Below are 14,430 nucleotides of genomic sequence, written 5' to 3' on the forward strand. Positions count from 1 at the left end.
AGCCACCGATATTTTTATCGGATCGGTTTTTGTGTAAAACTATTCATTTAAGGCAATGTATTTGTTAGGCAAACCGATACCGATAATATCGGTGTGTGTGAAACCGCGCTTAGTGTCACGCTTTCAGGACGAAATTATGATTATCGTATCTACTGAGTCAACCTATGTAATAAAAAAAAAACGTAAAAATCCCATTTTTAGATATTGTAAGGAATTTTATAGAACATGCTTGCTTGGTATTTACATTTAAAAAAAAACGTGTAAAGGCATAAATTAACGAATAAAACTCAAATAGGAATACGCTTCAGACGAGTACAAGTGGAGCATTAAATTTCGGGATTTGCTTGGCTGAAAATAGGAAGTGGGCGAATATTAAAACAATAAAACAACATCAGGATTTTAACAGTTTTTTTTTAATCACACCTGTCAAACTATACCTTATCAGAGAGTATTATTTAATCAGTTAACCTAGAAGTTACAATAGTATTCCCGCAAAACTTCAAATATTATTAAAATAAGTTCATATCACAGAATAGGATACAGATAGTACAATGAATGTGAAGTTACATCTTAATTACTATACTTAGTAAAAAATTACTAAAAAAAAGGCGTTTTTCTCATCATAACACACTTGACTAAATATCCTAAAAAGAAAACATTTATATTATCTATATGGGTGTAATATTGGGTATTTATGGCTTAATAATTGCAAACATTTGTCCCTAATTGATCACAACCTCCTACTAAGAAGTCAACACAATATTGATTTTAAGAAAAAAAAGGATAATTTTAAGAGAAAGTGGTTCTTTGAAGCTGATACTCTGCGTTGAAACCAACTTGATCCAGGGAAATCGGAAGATGCCAGAAACATTTGTAAAACTTGCGACTTATATTGATTTTAAAGTCCCTTTTATTCAGGACCAATTCCTTTTAGTATCTCGCTTATAATGGACACTGCTGTGCCCAAAACATGTTGGGGGAACCAGTGAAGGGACACTAAGGTATTTTTCATTTTACCTTAATAAGTATTCTTAAGAAAACTCAATCACATTTATACAAGTGTCTCCTTTATATACTCATTTTCAGGCCTAATAAACCATAACGAGCAAATCGTCCGAATAATAATAGACCGGTAATTTTCGGCCGGCGCAATTACTACTAATACTGACGAAAACCAGACGAAATATCGGCTTCAATGTGCAATTCGAAATCGACCATTTACTTAATGTTACGTTGTCGCTTTTGAGTCTTATGGAACATGAAAAAACAACTCTTAAATCAGAAATCGATACGTTATGAAGTAAATTTTCCTAAAGTTTTATCCTTATCGAAGTCTCATTGCCATAGACCGGCGTAATTGCCGGTCAGTGTGGCCGGTAACGGTCCCCCGGCGGTAAATAATCGGGTTCCGGTCGAGTCGTAGCAGTGAGTGTAGATGGCCGGGACATATTTCACGTTTTGGATGTTGTCCATGTATTCCTCGTCGGGAAACTATAAGAAATTAATTATTAGTTGTCGTTTAATAGCATTTTGACATTTATTAATTATGATTTGCGACTTTTGAGAATCGTTTCCAATTAGAAGAAAATATACATGTTTACGAAAAAATTATTTAGTCGTCAGTTTACAATTCCTATAGATCAAAACAATATTTCTGTAGTACCTAGATACCGTATGTACTCTTGAGGTTATATAATATTTGAAACATCAATAGTGTATTTATTTTCTGTTCTGGTTTAACAAATACCCGCCACCACATTAGACACACTTACCCAAAACTAACGAGTTAAAGCCATATTCCTATAACAGGTACTTTCTCAATAACCATTGAGAAAGTACCTGAACAAACGAATTCCTGTGTGCGTTGATATATTATACTTAGACAATTTGTCATTTTGTTTTAGTCATTCTGTAGACAATCAACTTTTTTGTTGCGAATAAAACGGAGCAATATTTCAATAAAGTTTCACTTATTACTGGATTTTTTCACCAAAAGTTGGATGCATTTATAATTTATATACTTTATGTTGTCTCAATGAAATATATACTTTATTTGTTTCAGATCTTGAATAGACAAAAAGGCACGAGAATCTTTCATCTGGACACATCCTATTGTTAGGTAGAAAATAAAACTTATTTTATGTTTATATTCCAGAACCTCATTATTGTTTTATCAACTTTCGTCATACAGTTATTTACTTTTAATAATTAAAGAGAAAAATGATTTATAATAAAAGTTGAGTTTTATTCAAGATTCCATTCCTTAAGGCATATCTTTAATTTTCACCAAAATGTCTATAATAAATTGTTTACATTTTAAAACATAAAATTAAAATTTACACTTTTTAGGCAAAAAATCTTTACTCACATATAAAGCAGATAGTTTTTTAAAACTAATTGTCTTACAAAATAACTTTTTTTTAAAAATTAAATGGAAAATCTAATAGTTGACCTCTTATAAAAAAATATTTTATCACCTCGCAGATTTGAGGCAAAAAAGGACCAAGTCCCTCCGTATGTTACGACACTGGCAATTTTTGAAAAAATTGGCTTCGTCAGTAATTTATAATTCACTACAATAACCTGCATGCGAAATTTAATAAAATTTCAGATGGTAGTTCAAAAGTTATGATAAATAAACAAATAATTATTCTTAACTTTAACACCCTGCATCTTTGTTATTAAACATTTCTGAGGAAAATTTTATAATGAAAAGATATTTCTTTTTAAATTCTCTATCACGTATTAAAATTATTGAAGTTTAAACTGGACCACGCTGTACAGCAATGAGATATCATTGATTTCTTTATTATACAATTCCCTAGTAGGATATAGTCTGCTCTCTATGTAGATTATTTTTAAAATAGAATTTTGAATTATTTTTAATGGCCATACCTAAGTAATGATTCTAATAATGATATACAGTGTGGTGACTTTAACTGGAATAAATTCAGTTAAAACTAATCAAAATTTATCTCGCAAAATTCCTGAGACCCGTCGATTTTTGTTTATTCTTTTTCACATTTCAAGATAGTTTTTGTATTTTTTCACCTACAGGGGGGGGTCCAAATTAACCCCAACTTTTTTTTTCAAATGGAAAGCCACTTTTTTAAACTCTCATTGAAAAGAGCCCTTTTTCTTGATTAAATTACCCTAGTTACTTTTGTGATTATCTAAAGGAGAAATACGAAAAAAAAAATTAAAACCATTAAATTATTAAAAGTTGCGTTTAATGTATAAGATGCTCAAAATGAGCACCATTTACTTGTTGGCAAAGCCCAAGACGATAATAAAATTCGTTTCTGACATTTTCTAACACTTCTGGAGATATTTGTCGGATTTCTTGCCTAATACGTTCTTTGAGTTCGTCTAGGTGTTTCCTGGTTTGCTCATATAAATTTGACTTTTCAAATGTCCCCACAGAAAAAAAATCAAGTGGGGTGAGATCGGGAGAACGTGCCGGCCACTCGATTGCACCCCTTCTACCAATCCATCTGTTTGGAAAATTGTCATCTAAATACTGGCGTACATTACGGGCATAATGTGGGGGAGCACCATCTTGTTGCATCCAGATTCTTTCATCATACAAATCTGGATCGAACTGACTCGGATATAAGGCACGTAAGGCTGGAACTAGTTCATGTTCAAGAAATTCTAGATATCTTTCCCCAGTTAAAGTATCATTGAAGAATATGGACCCTATAACTTGCCTGCCAATTTTATTATGCCAGCCCAAACATTAGTTTTCTGGGGATATTGTGTATTAGTTTCCCTTACCCAGTGTGGGTTCTCGTCAGACCAGTAGCGACAGTTCTGCTTATTAACATGGCCATTTAGGGTGAATGTAGCCTCATCAGAAAAAAGGATCCACTCCGAAGATATGCGATTTTCATCAATGGCGTTCATCCTTAATTCACAGAACTGAACTCTGCGATCTGGATCGTCTTCCAATAACTCTTGAACGGGTTGCATTTTATAAGGTCGTTTGTCTGCACTTTTTAAATTTTTTAGCACAGATTTATGTTGAATAGAGTTTTCGCGAGCTACTCTTCTGGCTGCAGTTACCGGATTTTCTTCCATCGCTAACAATACATTTAATTGGGTGTTTTCATCGATTTTAGAAGACCTTTGTCTTGAAACATCCCTCACGTGCCCAACTTCTCGAAATCTGCTTTCGATTTGACTAACCGTACCTTGGTTAATAGGTGGCAAATCTGGATATTTCTGCCTGAATAAGTGGACAACCTCTAGCTGAGTACGACTTCTGTCCCCATAACCAATCATCATTAAGATTTCAATCTTGTGGGATTCGAATAAATAAGGCATTTTTTCAATATAAGTTAACTTATTTAACAACTGGTTGAAATTCACTTTAACAGTGACACTACAAGAATGTCAGGAAATGTCTCGATACCAATAAAATAAACAAACACGCCAAAAATTTACCAACACAAAATATTTCGAGACTTTTAATAATTTAATAATTTTTATTTTTTTTCGTATTTCTCCTTTAGATAATCACAAAAGTAAATAGGGCAATTTAATCAGGAAAAAGGGCTCTTTTCAATGAGAGTTTAAAAAAAGTGGCTTTTCATTTGAAAAAAAAAAGTTTGGGTTAATTTGGACCCCCCCTGTAGGTGAAAAAATACAAAAACTATCTTGAAATGTGAAAAAAATAAACAAAAATCGACGGGTCTCAAAAATTTTGCGAGATAAATTTTGATTACCACATTATTACAAACGACTATAATATCTCCGAATTACCTAGGAATTTTCCCGCCATAAGCGACCATGAGATTATAGGGGTAAATATGCCATTTGAAGAAGTTAGTAACAATCCTAGAGATATATGTTATAGAAATCTTAATGATGAAATAATGTCGAAAATTAGGACGGAACTAGTGGGTGCTGACTGGAACTACTCCTCCACTGATGTAAATATGATATATTCTGATTTAATAGAGATCGTAAGAGCTGCAGTGGATAGAGTAAGTCCCAAACAAAAACGGACACTAAAAAAATATCCATGGGTGAATGATACTGTAAAACGAGCACAAACAGAACGAAACAACGCATACAAACGATTTTGTCTTACCAAAAATGAAATTGATTGGTACACTTACCAAAGGTTACGCAATAATGTGACTTCACTGATACGACAGGAGAAGAAAACATTTTATGAACAAAACGTAGATATGTGTAGGGGTGATAGTAAAAAAATGTGGCGTACTCTAAAAAGTTTGATAGGAAGCAAAAATCAGCCGACAGATTTTGGAGATATTGATTTTGGTCCATATAATACCAGCGTAGAAGAAAATTTTAACCAATATTATGCAGATAGTGTCGAGGAAATTTCAGAAAATATAGAGAAACGGCAATGGGACTGTAAAGTTAGTGAACAGAAGGACTCAGAAATAGCAAACTTTAAAAACCTCACTCTCCAGAAACTAAGATCTATTGTATTTAAACTTAAGAACAAAAGTACCAGTGATGAGTTTTTCAGTGTTAAGTTGATTAAAGACTTGTTTTGTGTGTTGGGATATCCTTTACTCTATCTAATAAATACCTCTTTAGAAACTGGTAGAGTCCCAGATGATCTGAAGACAAGTGTTATGATTCCCATCCCTAAAGTGTCAAAACCAACCATCCCAGAAGAATTTCGACCCATTAATTTACTCCCTGTTGTAGATAAGATCATCGAAACAATTGTGTGTCAGCAACTTAGGTACTACTTTGAGGAAAACAACTTACTCTATGTTGGACAATCCGGATTTAGAAATAACCATTCATGCGAGTCGGCCCTACAGTATAGTTGTGCGAAGTGGAGAAAAGAAATAAACGATGAAAATGTTGTGCTTAGTGTTTTTATTGACTTAAAACGGGCATTTGAGACTATAGATCGGGATATCCTCTTTAAGAAATTAAAGTTATATGGAGTTATTATGGAGCGAGTATTGTTTTAAAATGGATTAAGGATTTTCTAAGTAACAGGTGTATGAGAACTAAAGTAGGTGATAGATTTTCAAATAAGGTTCCAAGTAAACTGGGTGTGCCACAGGGCAGTGTTCTTGGGCCCTTATTATTTATAATTTACGTAAATGATATAAATACAGTTCTGCGAAATTCATTTATTAACTTGTTTGCGGATGATACTGTAGTATGCGTGGTAGGTAGGAACTTCAAAAATATTACCAGAATAATGAACTCTGAGATGCATATTTTGTATGATTGGTTGTGCAAAAATAAATTAAAATTAAATATAAGGAAAACAAAGAGTATTGTGTTGGGGTCAAAGACAAATTGTAATAAATTTTATGAATCAGGCTGTACAGTAAATATAAACGGAGATCAAGTAGATTTTGTTTCGGAAATTAAATACTTAGGAATAATTATTGATCCACAGTTGAATTTTTCATTGCACATAGATTATGTTTGTAGAAAATTTGGTAAAAAAATTTCATTCTTATCTCGTATTTCAAGTTCTCTGTCATTATGGTCTAAAAAGTTAATATTTAACACTATTATATTGCCTCATTTTAATTAGTGTTCTGCTTTACTCATATCCTGTACACAAGAAAACATAAATAGGCTTCAATTACAACTAAATAAAGCTATGAGGGTTATTTTGAACTGTAGTAAATATACACCAATTGAATATATGCTTTCTACATTAAATTGGTTATCGGTAGAAAAAAATATTAAAAAGGCAATATTAACATTAATTTTTAAAATCGAACATGGTCTTTTACCAAACTATTTATCAACGTTTTTGGAAAAAAGAGAAAATTTCTATCAATATAACATTCGGTCAAAGCAGAACTATAATATTCAACATGTTAAAACCACTGCTTTACAAAAATCACTGTTTTTTGAGGGAATTCGAATGTTTAATAACCTACCAGTAGAGATTAAAGAAGCAACATCACTGAAAATGTTTAATAGAAAGGTGTTTAATTTCTTAAAGAATCAATTATAATTTAATTTTAAGGAATTTATTATATTACACACATGTATATTAAATGTTTGTTATAGTATTATGTACTAGCCAGGTGCTAAATAAAGGATTATTATTATTATTATTATAGTTTTAACTGAATTTATTCCAGTTAAAGTGACCACACTGTATAAATACTTGTATGAGAAATTTTCTGACGTCACTAAACATATCAATATTGTATCTTCAGTATATGATACAATTTTACCATTTATCTTTTATTTTACCCCATAACTTCATAACATTAAGTAAGACACAACCCCATAACATTAAGTAAAAACTTCACCCATAAGGTGAAGTTTTTTTAACGCCAATAGTGATTTAATAGGTTAAAATTTCGTTTAGCTGAAGTCTAGTATTAAAAAGAAAATTACATTTTTAGTTTCAAGCAGCCCCTTTGATCATAGAATGACAAAAAAAATTCCCGCGGAAATGCGTCCTGCCTGGACTGAATAATAACTGAAATCAGTTAAATAAAAAAATATAGCTTATTTAACATTTGAAAGTGTCAATTAAGCAAAAAAATCCAACAATTTTCTGCGGAAATGCATCGAACATTTACAATTTTCCGACTACTTGAATAGATGTTTTTGATTTTTTTTTTTTAAATATAAATATGGTAAAAATACTCCGGAAATGAACTGGAACTATTAAGGAGGGCGCCCACTGAATCGGCATCGACCTTGTCGGCACGGTCGGTATAATCGGCCGGATTTGCTTTACATGTATTTAAATGGGGCCGCGCGCACTGAATCGGTTCGGTCGTTCGGTCGGTTCGGTTTTCTCCGGCGACGATCTCATATTGTGAGGAGGGCAACTTTTGCCGATTGCACCGAAAGCCTGCGACTATTTTAGCATTTTTTCGCATAGAGTGAGGAACTGTTTCAAAGAGTTTTAAAAACCATTGATTTAATAAATATGTCAAACGAAATTTTAATCGAAGCTGTTCGCAGTTTTAAAATATTGTATGATAAAGAAAACACATATTATCATGATAATTTAAGGAAAGAAAACGCTTGGGAGGAGGTATCCAAATTAACTGGATGTAAGTGTCATTTATTATATCTAAAATCGGTGTTTTCGTTATTTACTGTTTATTAACTTGGCATCATCAGGAGATTTTAAAACTCAGTTTTAATTATCTGAAGATGCCAACTTGGTCGGCGAAATGTGCGAGTGTGAAAGTTCTCGTTTTGGTGTTAAGTGGTGTACAACTCTTGCTTTGAATATAATTTGTTTTTACAAAAATACGCAAAAAAAATAGCTTATTATATAGTTCACGCATTCAAATACACGTTGGAATGTTATGTTATAATTTATTTTATTTGACTCTATACAGGGTGTCCCACAACGAATGCCGCCTATCTATATCTCGTAAAGTAGAGTTCAGAAGGGACCGAACCGACCGAGCCGATCCGATTCAGTGGGCGCCCTCCTTTAAGGAGTGTTTGAATAAATCCGGAACTATATACCTGTTTTAAAAGTAAAATTTACAGTATGAGCCTGTTACCTGATACCTGTTAACTCCCCTTTCCGAAAATGTATAAATTGTCCTAAATTCATTATTTTTTTTTACAGAGCCAATTTTAGTAAATATCACCTTTTTGAAAATTTTCCACCGTTGTGTTCCTTAAGACCGTTTTAATGCGTTTCAGGAATGAGAAGGAACGTTCCCCGGTCAAAATCATCGTTTTGATATACTCAGCTTTCTGAGATCTTCAATCTGACAATAAGAACCGTATCGTAAGCATAAGCCTACCTCTTAGACACTTATGATATTAATAAAATATTAAAAATTTAACCTATTGATTATATTCGCCAGTTACAGCAGGCAAAATTAATTATTAAGATTATTCATAAGCTACTTTATGGTATATTCAAATGACATACGCTCATACCACTTAAGGAATAATAATATTAGGCGAAATAGTCAATAATTCCTAACGGACTTTTAATTTAATAACCACACTTCATCGTTTGGGAATTCATTTAGTTACGCCTTAAACATCAGTATAAACTTTATAAATTAAGTAAATAGGCCAATATTATGTCTAAATGCTTTAAATTAAAAATCTTTGATTAATGCTTTAAATTAATCAAAGATTTAATATAGTAAAAGCTAGGGTGTTAAAAATAGAACAAATTCAGTCAATTTGAAATCTGGTCTATTAAACCAGATTCCAAAATTAAGACTAATATTATAGTGATTGACTTACCACATATCCTTTACTGCCCTTCAAAATAACAGTCCTAGATGTATTTATGCTACTCTCCAAATATTTTCCGGCCTTTAGGTCGTAAAACATAAGCATACCGAGTCCGGTGCCAACAGTTAAAATGTCGCCCTGAAAAGTTGCTGATCGTATTCCGCACCCCGAGTACCGCGAATTTACCTTTTTAATTGCCTAAAACAACGAATAGAATCTAGACAGTTACAAGCGAAACAAATTAAATAAACCGATTACCTGTAACGTCCGGCAATCTAACAAAAGGGTGTAAGACCTGCAACCGATGGCGTAAACGTTTCCAGCCTCCTGTACGGCCATACAAACGTTTTCCTGGGAACTGGGCAATTTTCGCGATAATTTCTGCTTGAAAGACTGCGCGTCCCAGATGTGAATGAAACCGTTCAAACTTAGCGCCGCGATCTCTTGATAGGATTTATTAAAACATAACGCCCTAATCTGACAATGAAATAATTTTATAAAAGACATCAATTGCTGTATCAAACACTTACTTTTTGCGCGTTTCGACACTCCTTCAACGCCTCAGGAGAGATTACCTTATGGGTGGGTATTTCCTCTTTTGCTTCCAGCACCTCGTCCGTTATTCTCCATAGGGATAACTTGGTGTCCCTTGAACCGGATACTAGAAACTCGTCATCGAGCCAACACATATCAAATACCTAAAATCATTCCTCAATAAAGTCTCTGAAGCACAACATAGGTGGATTGAGTCTCTATGCCTTTAAAAAAATGAATATTCTCTTACCCAATCTTTATGGGCATTTTCACCCACACAAACCGGATCCAAGGTGGGCATCCTATAAACGGCAACGTCGCAGGTGTTTCTCGCGCCGGTAGCCATTAAACTTTTGGACGGATTAAGTTGCACGGAATGGATCCCGCAAGGTTGTTCGTTACTTTGACTCGTCAAGTTTCTTCTGCTGATCAACGAAGGAATTTGGTCCAACTTATGCGTTTGCACATCATATACCATAAGCTACAATAAAATATTTATTTATATTGCTTTGTTTAACTTTGATTTATTGTGTTCGGCATTGATGCTGCTAGTTTTAGGTCCCACAATTATTGTTTTTCTTAAAATTACTCATTGATAGCACACACACGGTATTATTTTAATTATTAATGCAATCATATGTTTTTGTTATTTATTATTAGAAAATAATCAGGTAATTATAGGGACAACATGTAATACTATACAACTAAAATTAAGATTGAACATTGTTGTACTGTTGGTATTGTAGTTTAAGTCTGTTAGATATACATAGTTTGTATTTACTTAGACTGGGTTGCTTGTTTGTAATCATTGCTTATAAGTAAATAAATAATTTTGAAGCTTACAGCTTTATTATACCTTATTGCACTTGGTTCCGAAAACTACTTGCCGATCGCTTAACCACTGGGAACAAAACACCTTGTTCATGTGGCCCAAGTTGATAGGGGTCTCTTTGAACATTTCGTGGGTTAATATGTGTCTATTTCCATACTCTTTTAGTACCGAGCATCTTTTTGAAGTTTGCGCCTCCCTGTGTCTAATGTAATCGACGAAATTGTAGGACGTGGACATTGCCTGTTTCAGCATGAATTCTGGCTCTTCTTCCGACTCACTAAAATAAAGTTATAGTGAATTAGGCAGCAACTGGTCCGAAGCATTTAAAATTATTTGAGTCACAGAATCTGTAACAGATCAATTTAGATCTTTTCAAGAGCATTCTATGAATATCTAAGTTGGTTAACGTAAATAACACTAGAAGTAGGTGGAAAGAGAGTTGGCATTGATGTAGTCACTTCAGAAGCCTTCTGGGCCTTTTGTATGGTGACTGAAAGAATTCCGAAGAAAGTTTTGTACCTTTTATCACCTTTCTTATTCAATGCGATCCCTCTCACCAGACTTATACACAGGGATTATATAGCTTAATTTCCATATATTTGGAAGCTCACCCTCTGACATAGATCTATTACACAACAAAAATAAAGGAAGTGATATACTATATTTAAGTCTGCTTAACATGTACTCAGGTATCTTATCAGGTCCACAGGAAAGTTTATTAGATAATTTAGAGAGTTTATCAAATACCTCAGACAAGCCAATATGACAAATAGAAAAATCAAGCCTATTCTCTAAACTAAAATTGGGAGTTCTTACATTACTGTTGCAATAAAAATTAGAAAAAAAATTAGTGAATAAATCAGCTATATCTTTACTATTATCTGCACTTTTGTTATTATAAAACATACAGGTAGGTAGATTGTGAGATTTTCTTTGCTGGTTAACAAATGACCAGAACTTTTTAGGGTTATCAGTAATATTGCTTTCAGTTTTGATTAAATAGTTGTTATAATCTCGTCTGGCCAAAATCTTACATTCAGACCGCATTGCAGCAAATAATTGAAAATCCCTCTGGTAGCCGCTTATTCTATATTGTTGGTATGCAATATTATTTTTGTCCTCAATTCAGAGGTAAAGTAAGAAGGAAAATTGGAGCTTCTGTACACTTTAGTTGGAACAAACATAGCTAGACCCAGATTAATGATTTCATAAAAAGTGTCACTATAGAGTTGAATACTTTTATCCTGAAAAAGACTACCCCACTGTATACTGGAAAGAAAGCTGTTAAATCCAATATAATTGGCATTTTTGAAATCAAGGTAAGTATGCTCTACTTTCAATTGAGGGGGGATGCATAACAGCTATTTCACCAACATAAGGAATATGGTGCATACTTTCAGGCAACAGATAATCAATAGCTCGCATAAAATCGGTTTCTTTAAAATGACTGAAAACTAAATCTAAGTAAACATTATGTCTATTAGGAACAGAAATTAATTGCTTAAGATCTAAAAATGTAAAGGACTCTACTAAACAGGTTGTATGGCTTACAGGCTGACCAATTGCAGTTAATCGATCTTCATGGCTGCCCCATGTGGCAGGTTGTAGTCTCCACACAGAACTAATTTGGATGATGGATTATTGTAACAAATTTGCTCTACAGCATCACAGTGGTGTTGATAAACATCAAGGCCAGAATTAGGAGGAATATAAACTCCTGCAAAAATAAGTTGGGTACCTCCATAATTGCAACAAACAAACAAATGTTCAACAGATTCAAAATCAGTCCTCACTAACCTGGGACAAAGTGAGCTCCTGACAAACATCATGACTCCTCCACCATACTGCTTTTCACTTGTCAACACACATCTATCTTTTCTATATGTTGAATAGCCTCTGATGTTGATTTTGGAGCCATTTATATTGATCGAAAGCCAGCTTTCAGTTAAAATAATAACATCATATACAGTCAGGGCCACAGCTTGTTTAAAATCTCAGATCTTCGTTTTCATACCACCAACATTCTGATAATATATTTTCAGGGGGTTTAAACTCCGTTTTTTGACTGACCATCACTTGAAGAGAAGCTAATCTTGGTGATAAATGGATTACCATTTTTATGTTTAATGCCGATATTATTCTCACCATTGGCCTTTCTCTCATTTAGTTCTGAGTATAATTGCTTTAAATGGGCTAGTTGAGTTGGGGTCAGATCAGGTTTAATGCCTACAGCTGTGGTATAAAGCCGCAGTTTGCGTTTTAGGCAAGCAAGAGCAGATCCAGGTTCAGCAAATATAACTTTGATTGGCCATGGTGGCATTCAACCAGAAAAAGGGACCTCTCTCTAAGTATTATTACGATAACAATTATTAATCAACTTAATGAAGTCAATGGAGAAATATCATATCACACCTAGTTGGACACTCCTCAAGAGAAGTCATACTTAGCCTTGACTTAAGTTCCAATAAAGACTCATCTCGTACATTTAATCGCCAGGCACAAGTCCTGAGAAATTTATTTTGGACCTTACCAAGACTGTGAATATGGTCAGCATAATAAGGGGACCAGACTATGGAAGAATGACACTACAAATAAGTGTAAGATATAAAACTCTGAAGGCAGCTCTGCCACTGAAAAGTCTCGAGTATTTCTAGTTATAAAACCAAGAGTACGAAGGGCTTTACTAGACAAACTATCTATATGGGGTATGAAAGTCAGGGAACTGTCAAACAACACCCCCTAATCTTTAATTAGTGATACTCTTGAAAGTATATTACCATTTATGTGGTAGTCAAATGGGACAACTTTTCTTAAAAATATAAGTAATGGATCTTTTAAGAACATTGGGGAATACTTCACTATTAATTGACTTATTGAAAAGGTAAGTTGAGGGCTATATAAAAAAATTAACACAGCCTTAATATACATATAAGGGAATATGATTATTCCCTTCCTATTCTAGCATTCTCTGAGATTTCAGTAAAATTAGAGCATATTTAATGTTTCATCAAGGTCTGAGCCTACATAGACAGAGCTAATGTATTGTGCTAAGGCATCTGCTATAGTTTTGGGATCAGTCTTAACATATTTCTTCCTTTAGAGTTAATATTGCAAAATGCTTACTTACCAGACTGAAGTGTTTTTTTTACTTGTGTCTCCCTATATACACTTCCACAAAACTAATGCTTAAATGCCATGCTTTATGATGGTGTTCTATTTGTTGCCCTAAGTTTAACCAAACCTTTGACCTACTATTTCACATATTTTACAGATGGGAAAGTTCAATGGTCTTACCTGTCCTCATATGAAATAAAATCCTCTGGTTTTTCAGGCTTACGGGTTTGTTCCTGTAGTTTAAGGGCCTGGGCCCTTTTCTTGCGTTCCTGAAGTCTACTGGGATGGGAGCAGGGGGGCCTTGTACCAAATATTGGTACAATTTTCGTCTGCGCCATTATTAGTTGCAAACGTACGGTTTCTAACTGACCTATATTTTACCTTTTAAATAAACATATGGAGATTATGTTAGTTTACTATTAAACATAAGGAAATATTAATATTTTCTTTTTTGGAATTTGTCTTTTGTCAATAAACAAATTAAGAAAAACTTTGGCAGAGTGTTTCAATGTCATATGGCAAATGACAATGACAAATGACGTTTGGGATTAAAGCTACACTTACATAAGCGATTAACTTACAAATAATGATTTCTTTGATATGACTGTATGATTCAGTAGAGTTTCTTGCATGATTTATAAAACTATATAGAAAATTGTATCATTTAAGTTAATTCGTTTGATACAATAGTATCTTTTTGTTGTAATAAAGTTAGTGGAAAATGTTGCGTCAGTATGAACCGGCTTTAC

General features: G+C 33.4%; 1 protein-coding gene across 1 annotated transcript; it reads right to left on the minus strand.

Annotated features, from left to right (window-relative positions):
- Positions 1 to 394: 394 nt before the first annotated feature.
- LOC126741430 (DDB1- and CUL4-associated factor 12 homolog) lies at positions 395 to 14,180 on the minus strand. The gene is made up of 7 exons (XM_050447835.1): positions 13,862 to 14,180; positions 10,592 to 10,844; positions 9,986 to 10,216; positions 9,732 to 9,899; positions 9,460 to 9,678; positions 9,211 to 9,399; positions 395 to 1,491 (listed from the first exon to the last, which is right to left on the minus strand). The coding sequence occupies exons 1-7, from the start codon at positions 14,017 to 14,019 to the stop codon at positions 1,336 to 1,338; spliced, it is 1,374 nt and encodes a 457-aa protein (XP_050303792.1). The 5' UTR covers positions 14,020 to 14,180; the 3' UTR covers positions 395 to 1,335.
- Positions 14,181 to 14,430: the final 250 nt, after the last annotated feature.

The sequence above is a fragment of the Anthonomus grandis genome, chromosome 10 (genome assembly GCF_022605725.1).
Source record: "Anthonomus grandis grandis chromosome 10, icAntGran1.3, whole genome shotgun sequence".
NCBI lineage: Eukaryota > Metazoa > Arthropoda > Insecta > Coleoptera > Curculionidae > Anthonomus > Anthonomus grandis.